Source organism: Monodelphis domestica, chromosome 8 (assembly GCF_027887165.1).
Source record: "Monodelphis domestica isolate mMonDom1 chromosome 8, mMonDom1.pri, whole genome shotgun sequence".
Taxonomy (NCBI): Eukaryota; Metazoa; Chordata; class Mammalia; order Didelphimorphia; family Didelphidae; genus Monodelphis; species Monodelphis domestica.
Genome location: NC_077234.1, coordinates 126,813,119 through 126,834,882, shown reverse-complemented (window position 1 = coordinate 126,834,882; position 21,764 = coordinate 126,813,119). Strand labels below are relative to the sequence as shown.

General features: G+C 33.0%; 1 protein-coding gene and 1 long non-coding RNA gene across 11 annotated transcripts in view; one reads left to right on the top strand and one right to left on the bottom strand.

Moving 5' to 3' along the window:
* The window catches only part of LOC103102053 (uncharacterized), a 111,893-nt gene extending 106,147 nt beyond the window's left edge, over positions 1-5,746 (top strand). For 3 of the 5 annotated variants that reach the window (XR_008914093.1, XR_008914094.1, XR_001624215.2), the window contains one exon: positions 2,505-2,999. This is a non-coding gene — a long non-coding RNA (uncharacterized LOC103102053). Of the gene's footprint in view, positions 1-2,504; positions 3,036-5,661 lie in introns of those variants that run through there. The other 2 variants (XR_008914091.1, XR_008914092.1) reach the window with 2 other exon arrangements.
* PIBF1 (progesterone immunomodulatory binding factor 1) overlaps positions 1-21,764 on the bottom strand; it is a 289,035-nt gene that overhangs the window by 101,087 nt on the left and 166,184 nt on the right. For 3 of the 6 annotated variants that reach the window (XR_008914089.1, XR_471492.2, XM_001365267.4), the window contains exons 13-14: positions 19,766-19,856; positions 7,666-7,768 (exon numbers count right to left, since the gene is read on the bottom strand). Coding sequence is in view for 3 of the 6 variants with exons in the window: in XM_001365267.4 (XP_001365304.3) it covers positions 7,666-7,768; positions 19,766-19,856 (194 nt within the window). In the remaining 3 variants the exon portion in view is untranslated. Of the gene's footprint in view, positions 1-3,019; positions 4,874-7,665; positions 7,769-11,868; positions 12,045-19,765; positions 19,857-21,764 lie in introns of those variants that run through there. The other 3 variants (XM_056807850.1, XR_008914090.1, XM_016424982.2) reach the window with 3 other exon arrangements.

The following is a 21,764-nucleotide window of genomic DNA, read 5'->3' as shown; positions in this document are numbered from 1 at the left end:
GGAGGATTTAATATATGGAAAATTATCAACATAACTGATTATATCAATATCGAGAGTAATAAAAATCATTCGATCATATCAATTGATACAGAAAATGCCTTTGATAAAATACAATATTCATTATTATTAAAAACACTAAAAAGTAGAGATATAAATGAAATTTTTCTTAAAAGGATATGAAGCATTTATCTAAAACCATTAGCAAGTATTTTCTGCAACAGGGTTAACTAGAAGACTTCCCAGTAAGATCAGAATATTATTTAACATAGAATTAGAAATGCTAGCAATAGCAATGAGAAAAAAAAATAGGAATCAGAATGGGCAAAGAAGTAATAAAATAGTCTCTTTTTGAAGACAATATGATGGCATATATGGAAAATCCTAGAGATTCAACTAAAAAGTTAGTTAAAACTACCTATAATTTTAGTAAAGTTGCAGGATATAAAATGAACCAACATAAATTATCAGCTTTTTTTATATATTACTAATAAGATCCTATAAGCAAAGACAGAAAGGAATACTCCATTTAAAATAAGTAAAAATAGAATAAAATTCTGGAATATACTTGCTTAAACAAACCCGGGAATCACATGAACATAACTATAAAACTCTTTTTATGTAAATAAAGTTAGGCCTAAGTAATTGAAGAAATATTTGTTGTTCATGGGTAGGCAGAGTCAATATAACTGAAATGACAATTTAGCTTAAACTAATCTATTCAATGCTATTCCAATCAAATTGCCAAAAAAAATCTTATTGAGCTAAAAAAAATAAAATTCACTTGGAAGAACAGAAGATCAAGAATAGCAAAAGAAATAGTGAAAAAATATAAAGGATGGATGGGTCAGTACAGGATTTAAATTGTATTATAAAGCAGAAATTATGAAAACTATCTGATATTGGCTAAGAAGTGCAAAGGTAAATCAATCAGAAGAGATATAAAACAAATAGCAGTAAAAGATTATAGTAACTTCGTATTTGCCAAAAAGTATAGATATTGGCTATTGGGATAAGAAATCACTATCTAGTAAAAATTGCTGGGATTACTGGAAAGTAGTTTGGCAGAAACTAGGTGTAGACCATTATCTTTTAAAAAAAATTCCAAGATATTTTGTTTTCCCAATTACATGTAATAATAATTTTCAATATATGTTTTCCAAAATTATAAGATCCAAATTGTTTCCCTTCCTCCCTTCCCTTCCCTCTCACAAAGATGGTAAGCAATTTGATCTGGTTATGTATATATTATCATGAAAAACATACTTCCATATTGCTCATTATTGTAAAAGAATACTCATATAAATCCAAAGCCCCCAAATAAAATAATGTGAAAGGTGGTATGCTTTGATCTGCATCTGACTCCAACAGTTCTTCCTCTGGAGATAGATAGAATTCTTTTACACACCAATGTCTTATATCACTAAGATAAGATCAAAATGGATACATCATCTAGACATAAAAGGAGATATCATAACACATTAGAAAAACAGGGAGCATATTACCTATAGATTTATAGAAAGGAGAGGAATATATGAGTAAACAAGAGATGGAGAACATTTTGAGATATAAAGTAGATAACTTTGAGTACATTAAAAAGCTTTTGTACAAATAAAACAAATATTGCCAAGATTGCTATATTTAGGTGTATGGAAAAAAATGCTCTAAATCATTACTGATTAGGAAACTACAAACCAAAACAATTCTGAGGTACCTTCTCATACCCTTCAGATTGGCTAAAATGACAAAGGGGCAAAATAACAAATGTTGGAGGGCATATGAAAAAGTAGGGACACTAATATACTGTTGGTAGAGTTGTGAACTGATCTAACCATTTGGTGAGTAATTTGGAATTAAGCTCAGAGAGCTATAAAACTGTCTATACCCTTAGAGTCAGCAATTTTATTGCTGGGACTATTTCCCAAGGAGATCAGGGAAAAAGGAAAAGAACCTATATGTCCCAAAATATTAATAGCAGCTCTCTTTGTGGTGGCAAAGAACTGGAATTTGAGGTGTGTCCATCAATTGGGGAATGACGAAACAAATTGTTGTATATGATTGATTGTGACAGAATACTATTGCTATAAGAAATGATGAGCAGGCTAATTTTTTAAAAACTTGGGAAGGACTACATGAGATAATGAAGAGTGAAAGAAATAGAAGAGAATATTATATACAGGTACAGATTTAATATTTAAGAATAATTTGTGAATGTTCACTTCCACAGAATGAACTGAGAAGTAGAAACCTGAAAGACACAACCATGAAAGACACAACAGATAAACACATATCTATTTGCTATATGATGCCTTCTCTGGTATAGGGAGGGCAGGGAGGGGCTGAGATACCTAGAAATAAATTCTATTAATAAAAATAAAAAGAGAGATTCCATTATTAAGTATATAACCCAAGGCAGTCAACTAGAACTAGAAACAAAGCAGATGCCCATTACAGTGAAACATATTGTAGTCCATGAATGTAATGAGAAACATTACTGTTTTATACAGATGATGAATACAGAAGATAGGAACATTGAATTGAAGCAAAGTAAGCAGAACGAGGAACAATAACTATACTAATGTAAACAAAAAAATATAACTGAAACTGATTGCTGTGAAATTATGACCAAGATTGACCCTAAAGAAGAGCTAAGAAGACACTCTTCTATGCAGAAGTTTGAGGAAACAACAGATAATTGTTTTAATTTTTTTGGTGTGGTCACATTTGTCAAACTTTTTCCTCCTCTCTTAAAAAATATATTATAATGTATGCTTCTTTAAGTGCCATATACTGGGAAATTATGGGTGACATAATAAGAGAAGATATTAATAAAAGTTATTTTAAATAACAAAAAAAAGAGGGGAAAAACTATGGAAGATATTGCCAAGATAGAATTCACAGAATTTACCAAGTGATTATACGGGGGATGGCGAAGAGGGAAATGTTATATGACTTCAGAAAATGGATGAGGAATAATTTATCCTATGTCTTGGCAGAGAGGCTATGGTGAAGAGGTAGAGAATAAGACAAACATTTTTAGCAAGGGACAATTGTGGATTTATTTTGTTCAATTATACTTATTTGTTATAACTAAAGGCTTCTATTTTGGGAGGTGACAGAAGAGTATTGTGGGGGTAGTGAGTTATGTAAAATAGTAAAAAAAGGAAAGAGAATAACTGACACATTAAAACAAAGATAGAGAAGAGCAAAACATTTAGAAAGGGGCAAATTAGCAGTGCAGTTTTGTGATTACAATGTTAAATTTAATCTGCACTAAAAAACAAATTATATGTATGAAAATTTAGAGTTTAATATACAATTCTTTTTTCCAGGTCTTTGCACATTGAAATGTTCTTATAAATTAATGTTTAAGTTTACAATAAAAGATAAAAAAGAAATGATGTTATCATTTTGTGCCATGGTAAGTTGGAGGATAGTGGTGCCATTAATGGTAACAGGCTAGTTGGAAGGAGGGGAAAGTTTCAGTAGGAATCAGATGAGTGTTTGAGGTGTCAGTGGAATATGCAGAAAGATATATCCAGTAGGCAGTTGGAAACAGAATTAGAGATTAGGAGATAGATGAAGACTGGCTATAAAGATTTTAGAGTCAACTATATAGAGGTGATAACTGAAGCAAAAGAAATAGATCAGCTAGTCCAGAGAGGAGGTACAGTGAGACAAGATAACTGAGATCAGGGCCCTAAGACATTAAGGAGGAAAATGAACCAGTGAAAGGCTAAGAAGAACCAGGAGAGAGCAGTGCTGTGGAATCCAGCAGAAGAGAGTAGCAAGGAGAAAGTGGTCAACCATGTCAACTACCTTAAAAAGGTCTAGAACGACTTTTGGATCTAGCAATTAACAAAGATGCCATTATTGAATTTGAAATGAGAAGCTTTTGTAGAGTAGTAGGGATTGAAGCCAGATTGTAGAAGGTTAATGAGTGAGTGGGTGTTGAGTTTGGCAGTGAAAGGAAGGAGGGAGAGGATGACAGCTTGAGAAGATAAGGACTGAGGGAAGGCTTTAAAAAAAAATTTTTTTTTAAAGAAAGGGGTGACTATTACAGCTAGTGTAGGTTTGTTGAAGCTCTTGAAACATGTCTTTCTTCAGCAGTATCCAGCCTACTCTCAGTGGTGCTACTGTACATCAGGACCCAGTATCCTTCTGCTCTCTGATTTACCATCCATCATTCTTAACCATAAAAGATTTGCTGTCAATTATTTATATTTATTTCTGTGGTCCAAGTTTATATACTTTTATACTTTTTCCTAATTTCCCCACTACTCAATATTCAGAAACTATTATTTAAACTATGTCTTAAAATTGAAATATAGATGTATGAAACTGTGAATAGGGATGTTACATGTCTAGAACTGTAAATTCCTAGAGGACAGGGATAGGATAAAGGCCTAGACCTACAATTTAATTGGCCTAGGGTGGTTTTGGGGAAGAGCTTTTTTTTAATTTAACAAATTTCCACATAAGTTTTCCAAAGTCATATGATTCATATTATCTCCCTCCCCCTCCTGGATCTGACAAGCAATTCAATCTGGATTATACATGTATTATCACACAAAACATATTTCCATATTATTCATTTTTGTAAGTGAATAAACTTGTAGAAGTCAAACTCTAAAACTATACCCAAATAAACAAGTGATAAATCAAATGTTTACATCTGCATTTCTACTCCAACAGTTCTTTCTCTGGAGCTGGGGAACATTCTTTGTCAGAAGTCCCTCAGAATTGTCCTGGATCATTGCATTGTTGTTAGCAGCAAAGTCTGTCACATTTGATCATCCCATAATGTTTCAGTTACCGTTTATAATTTTCTCCTGGTTCTGCTCATTTCACTCTTCATCAGTTCCTGGAGGTTCTCCTAGTTCACATAGAAATCCTCCAGATCATCATTCCTTATAGCACAATAGTATTCCATCATAATCATATGCCACAATTTGTTCAGCCATTCCCCAATTGAGGGACATTTGGGGAGGAACTTCTACTACTAATGCAGGTTGGCACCTTCTTTGGTACTTATAGTCTTAGGGTTGCTCAAAAGGTTAAGTAATTTGCTTGGGGTAACAAAGCATGTATATGTTAGAAGTGAAACTTGAACCCAGATCTTCTTAGCTCTGAGAGTAATCGTTTTTGCTTACTAGCTCTTTTGGACAATTATCATACCTATATAATTTTTTATGTGTGTTCCTTAACACAAAGCCTAATAAATGTTTTTTGATCATGAAATTAAAAATGAAACTCATTGACGTATTTTGTATATAGTTCACTTCAATATTATTTACTATGATATAATCTAGAAAATATGACTGTATTATCTCAACAAATATTGCCAATGATCAACTCCCCAAAATTAAAACCTAAAAATTAAAATTTTCTTTTAAAAATTATTTGCATTAATTGTTTTTGATCCTTGTGTAGTCTACGAATTTTGTTCATACCTTCCCTATTGTTAAGGGCACAGAATATTTTGTAATGAATGTGTTATGTTAGTAAATATCTGATTGAATTAGGAGGGCAAAATAGACAAAAAGCACAGAACAGTATGAACAACATACACGGTATAAATCATAATGATAATAAGTTGCAAAAATATGCTTACCTTAAAATATTTGTTTTCACTAAAAATATTTGAATTCTTTTCTTTTCTAGATACTAACTACAGAATTTCCTCTATGACATTAAAGACATTCTGAACGGCATAAAAAACAGATGATTTTAACATCTGTGGTCTGGTGAAGTATTCTTTTTATAAACATTATGATAATTTAAAATATTTAACCTCTTTCAAAGAAAGAGTATAGATTCTGATAAATTTGTCTTTTACTTTAAAAAAATAATTTTTATTTTATAATTTTAAATTAATTTTAAGTTATTTTCCTGAATTTTATAAAATAATTCAATATTACAGAATTTTTCTGGTAATCAGAGAATCACAGAATTTAGGTTGGAAGGGACCCTAGTGGCCATGAAATCTGACCCATATTCAAGTCTTTGCTTGAACATTTCCATTCTGATCTGCTTTGAGATAGCTTTATCTGTTAGGAAATTTTTGTTATATAAGCCTAAATTTGCTTCTTTTAAACTTTCAACCATTGCTCCTACTTTTGCCATCTGGGGCCAAGCAAAATGTCTTACATTTCTCTTTTACATACCTTTCTAGTATGTAAAGACAGTTATTAGGTTCTCTCTGTTTCTTTGTTTTTCAGGCAAATATCACCTGTTACTTTAATGTACTATCATTCCAGTTTTAGATAATTATTTTTATTTTAAATATTGATTATAAAAGAAGAGTAAAGTTATGGAACTTTATGCCATAGTACTTCTTCCTCAATCATATCAAAGTAGTAGTTGAATAGAACTTTATATACTATAATCTTGGAGCACTTTTTAAAATATTCTTAGTAACTAAGTAATTCCACTAACCTGAGGAAATGAAAAAAATTGTTTTTTTACTCTTAGAATCTTCATATTATTCACCTACTTTATGACTTTAAGGATTTTGATATTTTTATTTAGCAAAAATTTTAGGAATATAGATTCCTATTATAATTCAAACATACATGCTTACTAGAAAAGTATATATAAGTACAATTTAAAAAACAGTTTTAAAAGTTTTTTTTTTGGGGGGTGGGATAAAGTAATAGTTGATTCTTAGTATATTTATACTGTAGCATAAAGAATTTAAACAAATAGCATTTGATCCATAAAAGATATACAAGAAACAGTAAGAATCCAAAAGGAATTGAGAATTTCTGAGCACAAAAAAACTCACCACTGTTGTTAATGAAATATAAAGAACATCTGGCAAAATATATTTATAATAGCCATTGAACTAGTATCTTTTATTTTTTTTACTCCCAAACTAATAAATGTGAAAAATTTAGTAGTATTTTGGATTAAATTTAAAAAGGATAAAAATACCATATAAAATAAGTTTATATCCTTTAAATGATATACAGTTAGTCTTCCTGTAAATTAAGACAACTTAATATGTTCAGTCATGTTTGACTCTTTGTGGCACCATTTGGATTTTTCTTGGCATATCTCTACTTCATTTTACAGATAAGGAACTGAGGCAAGTAGAGTTAAATGACTTGCCCAGAGTCATACAGTAAGTGTCTGAGTCTGGATTTGAACTCAGGAAGACAAGTCTTCCTAACTCCAAGTCTGACTATCTAATATGCCACCTAGCTGCCCCAATTTAATGTTTATCTTATACGAGTAAATTCAATGATCTGAGACCTTAGAGTACAGCCTATAGTACATTATTAAAGGATCACCAACAACATGGAAATATTGCAAAAAGTAAATCCATATAAAAAATGAACTATTAGTTGAAAATTTAAAATGCCATCCTAAATACTAAACCTTTTGCACAAGGTGATTTCCTTAGAAATCAAAGCTTTGTCTGTCTAGCCTGCTGCATTTATATTTAGTCTGGCGAAAGTAATCTCTCTTTTGATCTTCGTTTTGCCATACACTATAAATTGCTTTATAAAGCTTTAACATAAATTTAGTTTCATAAATCGTGGATCATTTTGTAACAGCAAACCACTTATTTGAAAATTGGCTTAAAAACAAATGTGTCTGCACAAAGGACTAAAATGAATATTGTGACTCTTCATATGTGTTTCTTTTGTTTCAATTATTTACCTCTTGTGAAATCTGTGTTACTTGTTCCTTTTGATGTTCCAGGTCTTTTACAAACAACGAGTTCTGCTTTTCTAACTGAAGTAGTCTTCTTGCCAAGTGAACACTGTGCCAATTAAATGAAAAAAAAATTAATGCTCACAAACTGAAATGCTATCCAAAACATTCTAAATGCTTTCATACCACTCTAAAATTTTCATTATAGTTTCTTATGATGACTAAATATCCACAGAGAAGTAACTGAATTATAATTGTAATAGTTCAAGACCCCATAATGACTCTCAGAATTTTGAAGAATGTTAAGATTCCCATAATACAACTATGAAATGTTGATTACTAGAGTAATTGTTTTTAGTCTTTATACAATGAGTAATGTAATGCTATCAAAAAAACTTCAAAAGACCCCAAGTTAGAAAAGTCATCGATCCTTCTGCTTCCACTTTGTTGTTTTTTTCTGTCCCTGATGCTGCATTCACTCATTCCTCTTGCCTTTCTGTTGTTTGGGATATTCAAATCATTAGGGCACTTAGCTCAGTGGATAGAGGACCAATCCTGGAGATGGGAGGCCTTGGGTTCAAATATGAACTCAGGCACTTCCTAGCTGTATGACTAGGCAGGTCACCTAACCCCAATTGCTTAGCCCTCACTGCTCTTCTGCCTTGGAACCAATATACAATCTTGATTCCAAGATAGAAGGTAAACATTTTTCCTCCTTCTATGAACATTTTATAATTAAAAACTAATCAGACAATCATTTAAAGATGATGAATTGACCTATTATAAGCATCAATTGTTGACTTAACAGTGTGTGTGTGTTTATTAAGATGTGCAAAGCTATGTTTTGGTTAGTAAGACTTCTCTGGAAGTGGATGGATTGGAAGGAGGAAAAAACTTAGAAATCTACATTAGTCTGGTTGGGTATAAACATAAGTTTTTCAACTGGTAATTCATTTTTGTGTGTTTATAAGTTCTGGTCAATTCTCTTATTATTTTCTGCATTATAGTGTTGAAGATATGGTGTGCATTTTGGGGGATCATATAAGTTTATTAATAATACCATCAATAAGCTTAAATGCTCCAAATACTTTGGAATCTAAATTTATAAAGAAACTATTAACTGAGCTACAATGGGGCAATAAATAGTAGTACAAAAGATTTAAATATACCTCTCTCTGTTTTGGATATGTCTAATAGAAAGATAAACAAAAGGGAAACTTTATTAGATTGATATATATATATATATTTTTTTTTAAATAAACCCTTACCTTCCGTCTTGGAGTCAATACTATATATTGGCTCCAAGGCAGAAGAGTGGTAAGGGCTAGGCAATGGGAGTCAAGTGACTTGCCCAGGGTCACACAGCTGGGAAGTGTCTGAGGCCAGATTTGAACCTAGGACCTCCCATCTCTAGGCCTGGCTCTCAATCCACTGAGCTACCCAGTTGCCCCCTAGATTGATATTTTCTAAGGTCATTTGATGAGTAATTTCCTCCTATCAATTTGGCTTTTGAAGAGCTATTCAGGATTTTGTAACTGATAGATTAATAAGATGCTGCTGCCAACTTTTTGGAGTATTTAACAAGTAACCTGAATGTAGTGGGTATGTCCAGGAAAAGTCTGTCAAGGTGTTCCTGAATAACTCTAAGTACTTAGCAGTTAAAATGACTGGTCCATTCACATTTGGTTCACACACCTGAATTCTACACTTCAACTTGGCTTTTAAATGTGAGAACAGAGACAGATGGCTTTAAAGAGCAGAAGACAGGTGTAGAGAGGAGGCTCAACCCCAGGGTAAAACTCTTAAGTTCTTGTGGGAGATGAGAGTTCCCCAGAAAAAGGAGGCACTTGATTTGAGCAACCCTTGAGCACTTTCCTCTGTTTGTGTGTATATGTAATGCCAGGGAGGAGGTCTCAACTCTAGGCTAGTATTTATTATTACATCAGAATTACTAAATATCTGTAGGTCTCAGGGAGCTATGAGGCTTGACTCTGGCAACTGATATGTTTTCCTTTGAAAGGGAGGTGATGAGGCTAACCAGAGACAGAAGAGCTGTGTTGGCTTGTCCCACTCACTTTTTAACCCCTTGAAAGGCTTCTATTGAAGTGGCTTTATTTTAGGTTATCCATCATCTCAATCACTAAAAACAATGTCTTTCCCTCAGTCTTCATCTTTCTTTTCCTTTCTCTTTCTTTCTTTCTTTCTTTCTTTCTTTCTTTCTTTCTTTCTTTCTTTCTTTCTTTCTTTCTTTCTTTCTTTCTTTCTTTCTTTCTTTCTTTCTTTCTTTCTTTCTTTCTTTCTTTCTTCCTTCCTTCCTTCCTTCCTTCCTTCCTTTCTTTCTTTCTTCCCTCCCTCCCTCCCTCCCTCCCTTCCTTCCTTCCTTCCTTCCTTCCTTCCTTCCTTCCTGAGACAGCTCTTTTAACAATCTTCCTCCATCCTCCTCTATAACATTTTATAAATGAGTGTGTATTCTAAACTTATATAGACCTTGGCAGCTGGTCATTGTTTGGCAAAGAGGTCATTGTTTTTGTTGAATAAGGCTGTTTTTCACTTGCATGGTCTTCTTGGTTTAGACACCATGACTCTTTGAATGCAATCTAAGGCATTTTGGGGTTCCATGTTTTTCTATTAACACATTGAACTTATGGTACACTTAAATTCTCATATTTTCTTTTCATTTTTAAAATATATTTTGTTTCTGTATCACTTAAATTTCTCTTTATATTCCTCCTTTTCCTAGAGAACAATACCTTTAATATGGGCTCATTACCTAAGATCCACATAAGTGTTTGAAAAAATATTTTAGGGGTTCATGAAGTTGTGTGAAAAAATATCTTGCACTGTTAAATCAAGATAGTTAATCTTCTTTGAAATCATATGTATTTTATTTTATAAATTGAAAAAAGGAATTCTGAGGAGTTCAGAAATTTCATCAGACTACCAAAGAATCTTGATATAAAAAGGTTTAAAGATATCTATTCCACAACAAAGAAGTTTTTAGGGTGCAGCTGGCTGGCTCAGTGGATTGAGAGTTTGGTCTAGAGACAGGAGGTCCTGGTTTCAAATCTGGACTTAGACACTTCCCAGCTGTGTGACCCTGGGCAAGTCACTTGACCCCCATTGCCTAGCCCTTACCACCCTTCATTGGTTCTAAGACAGAAAGTAAGGATTCAAAAATATTTTTAATTAGTTGAAAAAATGAAAAAGAATCAGTAAACTGATCAATACACTAAAAGAAAGGAATAAATTGAATTGGCAGTCTTTTCTAAAATAGTTTGTATTCTTATGTTTATCCAACACCGTTTTAAAGATCTGATTGTTTCTGAGACTTGTGTAGCAATCTATTCCAATAAACTACTTTTCCATTTTTTAAAATTAAAAAAAAATTTAATTAAACTAATTTGATGATTATGAGGCAGCAAGGTGGTACAGTGACTATAGTCCTGGATCTGGAGTCAAGAAGATCTCAGAACCATTCTGGAAGGCAATTTGGAATTGCAATTTGGAAGGCAATTTGCCAAATGGTATACCCCTGGATCCTGTAATACCACTATTGGGTCTATATGTCAAAGAGATAGGGGAAATGACCTAATTCTACAAAAATATTTAAAACAGCTCTTTCTGTGGTGGCAAAGAATTGGAAATTGAGGGAGTGTCTATCAATTGGGGAATGGCTGCACAAATTGTGGTAAATGTTGGTGATAGAATACTATTATGCTATGAGGAATGATAAGCAGGATGGTTTCAGAAAAAAACTGGACAGATCTGCATGAATTGATGCAGAGTGAAATAAGCAGAACCAGGAAAACATTGTACACAGTAACAGAAATATTGTATGATGATCAACTCTGAAAACTTGGCTATTCTCAGCAACACAATGATCTGGGACAATCTTGAAAGACATGATGGGAAATGCTACCAAATCCAGAGAAAGAACTGTTGGAGTCAGATGGATGCAGATCAAAGCATACTAACTTTCACATCAGTGTATTTACAACCTTATTTTGGGATTTTGGTTTTGTATGAGTGTGCTCTTAAAACAAGGATCAATATGGAAGTATGTTCTGTATGACAATAAAAAGGTTAAAAAAAAGATCTCAGTTCAAACCTCATCCCATATACTAGCTATATGAGTCCAAGGCAAGTCACTTAATAACTATCTCACTTAATTTCTTCCACTAATAAAATGGGAATAATAATAGCACCTACCTCCCAAGGCTGTTTGTGAGGATTGAATGAGATATGTCATTGCCTGGCACATAGTTGGTGCTTAATAAATGCTTCTTTCCCTTCCCATTACTGCTTTGTAACAGTCTGAGATGTGGCAACAATAAGTCCTCTTCAGATCAACTTTTTCTCTCATTGTTTCAAATTGGAATCCTAGACTTCATCCAAATGAATTTTGTCATTATTTTGTCTAGTATAGGACATAATGAATTTGGTTCATGGTGAATGTATTAAACAAACAGTATTTACCATTACTTGCATCAGGTCAATTCTAGCTTTAAATCTAGATTCTATATCCTATACATACACAGTATCCTTATTCTGTGCATTCACTCCATTCCGCTTATCTAGTTTCTTCTAGCTTAAGGTTCACTCCTGTTAGTGATGATTTCAGCCCTCTCTCATCTCCTTTTCTCCTGAATGACCTTCAGCATTTGGGAGCTGTACTACTATAGCATTTGATCATATGTTTTTTTGTACTATTCATTGTTGCTTTGTGTATGCTCAATTAAATTATAATATCCATGAGCAGGCACTAAAAAAGTATTCATTGGTTGACTAATTTATTTTGTTATAACTGGATTTTGTTAATAATGAATAAGTATATAGATAGAACTTAAGATTCTCATTCTACATATCCTGACTGAAATGATCATGTTTATGTCTCTGCCAGCGCTTAGAATTTAATAGGGGAAATTTGTCCCTTTTCCTAATTTCTGGATCTTATTTTGCTTTGGTAGATGGTTTGGTGATTTAATGGTTTGGTGATTTAAGTGGTTCTCATTTAAGTGACTGAAATGTTTAAAATATAAAAACAAAAAGGAGTTGAAGTATAAATGCTAATTCATGGCAGAACTAAAGGAATATAGACAGCTCAAATTCAACTGTCAAGCACTCTTTACCTTCAAAAGGTAAACAGTAGAACCTCTAAGTTCTTAAGAAAAAAATACTATTAAAGGAAAAATAATTCATGTACAGGACAGTTTGTTCTATAAAGACTGGTTGCAAATATCTAAACAAAGAATTCTTTTTATAAACCTTCTGTTGGAAAGTTGGAAAGAACATAGCTTTGATAAATGACACATTTCTTTGAAATGTATTCACTATAATGTGATTTTGTCCACACATTAAGAAAACTACAGTTTAATATGAAAACTAGTTTTATTAAACAGACGTGACAATGAGTATATGGCAAGTTTTTCAAGATTTATCCTTTGGTTTAATCAGCAGTACTTGACTCTAGTCAAATATCATTCCTCTTGACTCCATTATTGGTATCCAATATTACAATAATAAGGTACTAATGCATAACATTTTGGTTTTGTCAATGAGAATGTGGTAGAGCCCTTTTTTTTTCTTAATTGTCAAAAATATTTTACTGGTAGCTGAGCTTTGCTTTATCGCTAGTAACTCTTCATGGTTCTAGCACTCTAAACTGAAAGTTAGAGAGCTTGAAGTCATTCTGATAGTACCAGATTAGTCTGAATTAAGATAGATAGTTGTCAGCTCTTTAACTTGCTAGAGAAAAATCTTTCGTCTTTCTTACCATACCATGAAACAAGTTTAAAACAAGAGCATTTGTGCAAGAGGTTCCAGCTTCAGATGGCAATAGATTATGCTCTCCCTCTCCTGTCTTCCTGATGTTTGTGAATTAATAATATTCTCAGGCTGATTAAGTATTTAAATTAGACATCTATAGGCTCTTCAACAGGTATAATTTTTTCAATTATATCATTAAGATTGAATAAGAGCAAGATTGAAAAAAATTGCTTGAAATCAAACTTAAAGTAACATGGAATTAGTTTTTCACTTGAAGACACACCTGGTGAAGGGATATTATTATATTCAAGGATAAAAAGGAAAACTAAATTACAGTCAGGGAAAGAACTGACAAGCTTCACTTCAGGTTATCTTCCTCAGATGCTTTTTTTTCCTCTGTCCACTATGAGAGTTTCAACTGATCTTTCAGAGTTGCAGAGAAACAAAAACAAAGGACCCAAAGCACACAAGAAATTTTATAATATAACCTCGAATCCCCAAATTTCTACACATTCAAATATTCCAAAACAAACAGAAAAGTTCACTCCAGGAATGTCATTTTATTGCCTGGGTTTCAGCCATTTAGTACTGCAGGTTAAATAGCATAACCAAAACATATAACTAGAAAATCTTGTTTGCTATTTTCAAAACAGTCATGACTGAAACAAAAACATTACTTCAGTTTTTCAAGTTCAGTCAAGTCAAGCAGATTCCATTATATTTGAATTTGTATTAAGTGTATAAAATATTTTAACTTTTTACAACAGGAGAAAGGACCATTTTGCTAATGTTATCTTCTGTTTCTACTTCTTTAAAAAATGTGAGAAATCTGAGCTTATTTTGTTAAGTGCTTTTATAAGTCATCCACATGGAAGATATTTTTTAACCAAGAAGGTAGAAAAACTAATTATGCTACTCCTTTGTGTAAAAATAGCATTCAATTATGTAAATTAAGAAAAGCCAACATGTTATGGATTCCCAATCCTGATTTTCTGACTAGGGCATCTTCTAATTACCTCAAAGATTTTACAGAATTCTCAAAAAACAAAACTAATTTGAAGTCATTTTACTTTTTAAAGTAACTGGGAATCCTACAGTATATTTGGCAGGAAAGAGATCCTTAAATCAAATAAACACACAAAGCCCCCAAACACACATATACACAATAAAATCAAACAAAAATATGATGTCACAACTTCCAAGAGTTTGCTAATTGATTTTCATAATAAAATATTTTAGTCAAACATCAAACAATATACGGCCCCCTTTACGTAAATTATTCTTTGAAACCTCTTTGTAATTAAAAGGTGACTAATATAATAAGCCTATTACAAGAGACTGGTTTTGATGGAGAATAAAACACATTAGACACAACAATATACTTCGTTTCACTGAATGTTTATTGACAGGGTGTGAATGAAGTCCTATTGCAAAAACTTCATAGAGTTTTTTTGCAATGTATGTTAGTCACATTGTTCATTCAGCTGGGAGAATACACTTAGCATGGCATTTGGCACATGTTTATTGTTTTCAACTCTAACATCTGAAAAGCTAACCTAAAAAAAAAATCCCAGAAATTTAATGATTTAGGGAAAGGTCTGCTTTACTAATGAGTTTGCCCTCCTTTTTATATACCTATTTCTTATATATACCTATCTTTTTATGCTGTTCCCACATATTTCCACTAACGTCCCTTGCCTGCCTCCTTACTTTTGTAGCAGTGACGTTAGAAACAACTTCATGTTGGCTTCTACTTTGTTCTATGCTGTTCCAAGCGGAAAGAGAGAAGCTTCTACAATTGTTTTGTTAAGTCATGTGGAGCCTATATATTATATATTTTATAGGTCACCACTCATGATTATATATGAACACAAAGTTAAATACCTTGGTGTTTTCACACAAACTGCTATTAAACTACTCTTTTCAATCTTGTACCCATATCGTGCTTGTTAAAAACCTAAAAATAAGATTTTACATTTATCCCTATGAAATTTCATCTGTTTTTAAATATGGACTACAGATTTTCTTTAGAAAAACTGCCCCCAAGCACAGAACAACTGCCACTGCTTTGCTTACAGATGGGTATGTCATGCGAATGGGCCTTCTCTCTAGAAGGAGGAAAAGTGGGAACTGCTAAACCTCAGAAATTTGTTATAAATGCTAAAAAGAAGAGTGTCATTGTACTATGTTCCACACACAGTTCTGTGCATACAGCAGGTGCTCAATAATACTTGTTGAATGAATGGATATATTTTTATATCTTAGCCCATCCCATCACTCAAATTTAGATGACCTGAGAATCTCTTCCTCAAAATAACCCTCTAGTTCATCATGAGAAGAATGCCTGGCATCAACTGGCAGAAAGATATTAATAGCATACCCATTAGGCACTTGTTCAAGGCACATAGATAACAGTGATAGGATCTTTAGAAATATCTGGACAGTTGGACAGTTGTAGGGATGATGGACTCAGTTCTGATTCTTTAAATCTTGACTCAACATTAAGGGGGCCTTTTAGGAAATTTCTTTTAAAAACTTTCTTTAATTTGTGCTTTGAAGAGAGATAGGCAGATAGACTTTATTTGGCAAAGTTCTCCTTCAGCAGTGACCAAGGTTCTTCTGGAGTGCAGCCAGAGACTGAATATGAGAGCAGAAGACATTTCTCCATTCCAACTTCAATCCTTAATATTTCATATATCACATACCACAGAGATTAAGAAAGTCTATTAAATCAAACTATAATAATGCTACTGCTTAGCCATCACTATATTCAGTAACACATGCATATGTTAAAAATAACAAAAGAACATAAGTCATCCTCAGCATGTTGTCTCTAAGGAAACTCATATGTACCAAATTGGACTTTAGAAACATATGTATCTTGAACAAATAGAAATAGCTATTTTAATTATACATATGATTCTATAGACCTTCTATCCTCAAGCCAGATTTTGCTGTTCCTCATTATTCTCTTCCAAACTAACAAGAAAAGTATACCTTATGTGTAACGGTATGTGTACTTATGTCATTTCCTATGTCAATCAATGCTCTACCCTGTCATACTTATCAGCATTTATTCATATTGCTCGTTTATCCTAAAGACCACAACTTCAAATTTTCTTCTAATAAAAGCTTAAAGTCAGAATTTGTTCCAGCTTAGTCTGTAATATTTTTTACAAATCTTAAATCTATCATGAAGAAAAAGGAGTTCAAATAATCAGCAAGAATTTACTGAGAGACTAGTATGTGCCAAATACCCTGCTAGGTATTTATAGAAAAGGAAAATGTGGTTCCTGCCTTCAAAGATCTTAAAATCTGGTTGGGATCAACACTAACACAAATGTTAAGATGGTATATAATTAAATGCTAAATTGCATGATACAAATGATAAGTGCTATAGAATTTCAAAACAGAATAAGATTAGTAAAGTCTGGAGTAGTCTGGAAAGGCTTCAGCAACTTGAAACTCTTTGTAAGTGGGGTGGGATTTGGGTAGGCAATCAAGAGATAGGTGGGTAGATTGGCTTTTTAGGAAGGCAATGGGGAAAACTGATTAGGATACAAGGAATATGCTAAGGAGAAGTAAGAAATAAAGTTGACTAGGAAAAAGGAAGCCATATTATGAGAGTAAAAATATAGCAGAGATTAAATAATAAATAGTAAAAAATAAAAAAGCCACTAAATTATTTGACCAAGTGAACAAAAAGACTAAAAAAAATATTTAGTGAGATTGGCACAGCAGTAGTATTCAGGGTCAGTAGGAATGATATTTGGGTAATATAATTATGAGTTTATATTAAAGTTTTTACAAAGTGGTACACAGGTAAATTATAATTTCTTCAACCTTCTCACTATTTCCTCAGAATCTTATGTGCTAACTTTTTGGCTACTATATATTACTGGGTTGGTAACAATAGGTCTCTGAGAAAAGTATACAAGTCAGTTAGTCAGTAAGCATTTATTAAGCACCTACCATGTGCTAAGCACTATGCTGGAGATACAAAGAAATGCAAAATACCAACTTTCCCCTTAAGAAGCTCACATTCTAAGGGGAAGGACAACATGTGAACAAAAAGTACAAATAAACTATATATAGGATAAACTCGAAAATAATCAACACAGAGAAGGCACTGGAATTGAAAGGCTTCCTGAAGAAGGTGGAATTTTAGCTGGGATCGAAAGAAAAGCCAAGAAACAGAAATGATGAAGATAAGCATTCTGGGCATGACAGAGTGAAAGTGCCCAGAGCTAAGAGATGGGTGGCTTGTTGGAGGAAAAGAAAGGAGGCCAGTGTCACTGGACAGAAAAGTAGGTGGAAGATGTAACATATAAGAAAGCTGGAAAGTGAGAGGTGGAGAAGGTAGATTATGAATGAACTGCAAAGAAAGGATTTTATATTTGATTCTGGAGGTGATAGGGAGCCATGAACTGAGTATGGGATGGGGTGACATGGTCAGAGCTTGACTTTAGGAGAAAAACTCTGGCAGAAAAATGGAAGATGAATTGAAGTAGGGAGAGACTTGTGGCAAGTGGACCAACCAGCAGGCTACTGCATTAGTCAAGATATAAGGAGATGGGGGGCTTACACTAGGGTGGTGGCAGTATCAGATGCATCTTTTGCCCTGCTAAGCTTCAACTCCAGGGAACAAGATGCCTCTCCCAGGTTGTTGTCATCTCTGATTTTATCATCACTTAACTAACTCAAGCCCTGACTGACATTACCTTTCCTCAGACTTCTCCCCTCTTTGATCAGAGAGTTGAAAGGTGGAGTACCGAACTGGTCCTAATGGCTTCCTTTACAGAGGGCAGAAACTAGACTTTTAGGCTCACTCTGCTCTGCATCTGATGCTCTGTCTTGCTTCTACTCCACAGAACAAGATGTCCCTGTGTCAGGTACATTCTGGTTTTCTTGTCTCCCCTCCTTCACCCTGTTTTCTGCCTCCTTTTGTATTTTGTTTCCCCTTCTTTAGTTGTGTAGTAAGGGATTTCTAGCAGGGCATAACAGGGCAAGCTGACAGCATGAGACCCTGCAGACGAACATTCCACTCAGAACTCCCAGAAACTGGGACTGGAGACAGAGCAGTTGCAGAAAGTGATTGGTGAACTCTGGAAGAGTGAGACTGCTTTCCTCTAGCAGTCAAGAGAGTCCAGGGGTGCTATCTGATTATTTCTGGGGTGGACCCAGAGAAGTCCTTTGGACTTCCTTGTTTCCTGCCTGTCCCTGTTACTGGAGCTGGTGCTAATGTTGTGGAGATTTCATTTGAGCTGTTACTGGGAATGCTGCTTGACCCAAAGGAGGACTCCAGTGTTGTGAGAATCTTTGGCCCAGTTGTCCCTGGCCCTGTTCCTAACAAACCCCCTTAACCTTAAGTATTACTTTAGAAATTTAGTTTAAAATAGTTATGTAAGTATAAGGGGTTTAATCTCTAAGTGGGTTATAAATTAGCTAATTCCTGATCCCTTTTCCCTTTCTCCCTTTAGATAAATAAACTGTTAATTTATATATATGTAAATCTATATATCTATGTATAGATATATATCTTTATATAGTTTGAACCCTTCCTTTAACCCTCCTCATAACAGTTGTAAGTTCTTTGAGGGCAGAGTCTATCTTTATATTAACTGTATCTCCAGACTTTAGCACAGTGCCCTAAAGAGAGCAGACACTTAAATGTTTATTGGATTAGAGAAGGAGCTGTATTCCCAAGATGAATGAGAATTTTTTGAGAGATGGGAGAGCATGTTTGTAGGCAGAAGACAGGAAGTGATTGAGAATAAAAGAGACAGGTGGCAATCTACTAGAGGAGACAGGATGGAATGAGATTGCTTGTACAACAGCATGAGGATTTTAATTGGGTGGAAGATGTGTAGAATATGGACACTGTACAGGAAGAGAAGTTACTGAGGTTTGGAGGTAGGGAAAAACCTTGAAGTGACAAATGAGAAAAGGAGAATGGCAACAGTATGGATAACAAGAAATATATTTTAACTTAAAAATTTCTGTTGCTTCTGAAAGCATGAGTAATTCAGGGGAAAATTATGCAGAAATACATTTATATGGCTTCATTAACCCTCATAGTCGTCCCAAGGAATATCTTAATGGATATAACTGCTTTGTGAAATACTGATTGCCATCCATTATTGTTTTTGTTGTTGAAATACTGTTTACCATCCATTAGCATAATGTATAAAAAAGCTGAAATATATAGTTTTTCTTAGTGCATTTTATGAGAGATTCAAGTATATGCTTATTATCACTCAAATCGGCAAGTTACAAAATAATGCTATTAGCATTTAACTTACTTACCTGAATAAATAAAACCAAAGTGTACTAAATTTACCTTTGTTGTAGTCGTCTTTTAGCTGTTGTGGGAACATTAGCACCATAACCATATGAAAAAAGAACTCTCTCTGCCTCCTCTTCATTTTCAACTGTAAAATAGTTAGAAAATGTTAATTAGCACATACGTTTTCTAAAAAGTGTGACAAAGTTGAGAAGTAATGCTGTGGCATACAATATGGAAATATAGAAAACATGAAAAAACTATTGGTTCATTTCATATAGACCTCATATAAAAATGGGGACTTCCTTTTGACAGTATGTACATGCTAGGATGCAAGTTTATTTTTTTAAATGCTTTAAGTGATATCACAGAGATGGTACATAACAATGAGATGCTGGTTCTATTATTTTAATCACAATTATGTAGTAAAAAGCATAAAACATAATGATCATTCCCCATCATGCCCTTTTCAATATAAGAAAAATATTTTTTTTTATGAGAGATACTCATTATTTCTTCAGGAAGATAGCATCACCTGAACATAAATTAACAACATTATATGTTCACAGTGGGGACTGAATATAAATAGAATGTACAGTTCTAAATTTGAATTAAGCAGCATTATTAAAATATGATAGACAAATCTGTTTATTTTTTAGCTTTGTTATTCTTGTTAAATGAAGCAGATATGTTCTGGCCAAAAGATTTTTGAATAAAAACAATAATAAAAAGTAATTTGGCATGTTGAGTCTTACAACTAAAAATGCTTAACTAAAGTATGTTTTGTTATCTCATCAAATCAACATTTCTGATTATAGACTAATAGAGAATAGTAATTATCCCAAACAAAAAAAACTCAAAATTTTGGAAAACTTCTATACAACAATGCTAATAAAGTAAGGTAGAATGTTAGTGTGTTAACACTATTATAGTCTTAACAAGAATATGGAAATTTAAACTATTTAATTTATCATTGAACACTGCAACAAATACAAGGAAGACTCAGAACTTAATCAGTACTACACTGAAAGCTAGAGTTTGAACTAGGTTGAAAAAGCTAAAGTACTATAATCATAAAATGAGATTTAAAAAGAACCTGAGAAATCATCTAACTGAGTTTATACCTGAATTTTTATCCCACCTAGAACACTTCCAACAACTGGTCACATAGTTTCTTCTTAAGAATCTCAGTAACTACGAACCCTTTATTCTATTAGGGAATCCCATCCTATTTTTAGTAGAATTCTAAGTAATTTGATTTTGTTTGTGTAAAAATGTTTTAATTTTTTAAAATTACAAGTATTCATTTTATATTTTATTATAATTTTATCCTTTGATCAAGAACTCTCCCATATCCATGTTTGTGAAAGTTATCTCTTCTCTAATTTGCTTATATGAATTTTTATTGCTAAATCATATATAAAATTGGAGCTTATTGTAGCATATACTGTGAGATGCTGATCTAAACCTATTTTCAGCTAGTTTTGTTTCTCCAGTTACAATACTATTATATACAGTGGTTTCAGAATCTTGACTACTTAATCTGTCCTATCAGTTAACTTTCCTATTTATCAGCAAAAATTTTTAATTACTAATATACTTTGAGTTTCTATACTGTTGTTATAATAGTAACCTGTTCTAGATGAGGCTAAGCTGGTTCTTTGTGACTACCATTATCTTTTCTGAATGTTAACAATCATCCTTTTAATAATATATTCTAGAATTTCTCTAGGAATCAAAGTCAGGCTTATTGGCTTACTGAAAAATTCCATTTGTTTCCTTTTTCTGCCTTTAAGTTGTATTATACTCACAATTCACTAAAAGATAAAAAGAATATATAATCCTACTGTGCTTATTGGTTATAAAAAAGTATTTGATATGATAAGAACACAACACTGCTCTTCTAATGAGATGTTTTTCATACATATATAAAAATAATTCAAGATACCTTGAAAGATATAGCCACAGAGTCCTTTTTCAATGATCCTCTGATAACAAACATCAGGTAACAATACAAAAGAGGGAGACTTATGCTTAACTAAAGTATTTGTCACTG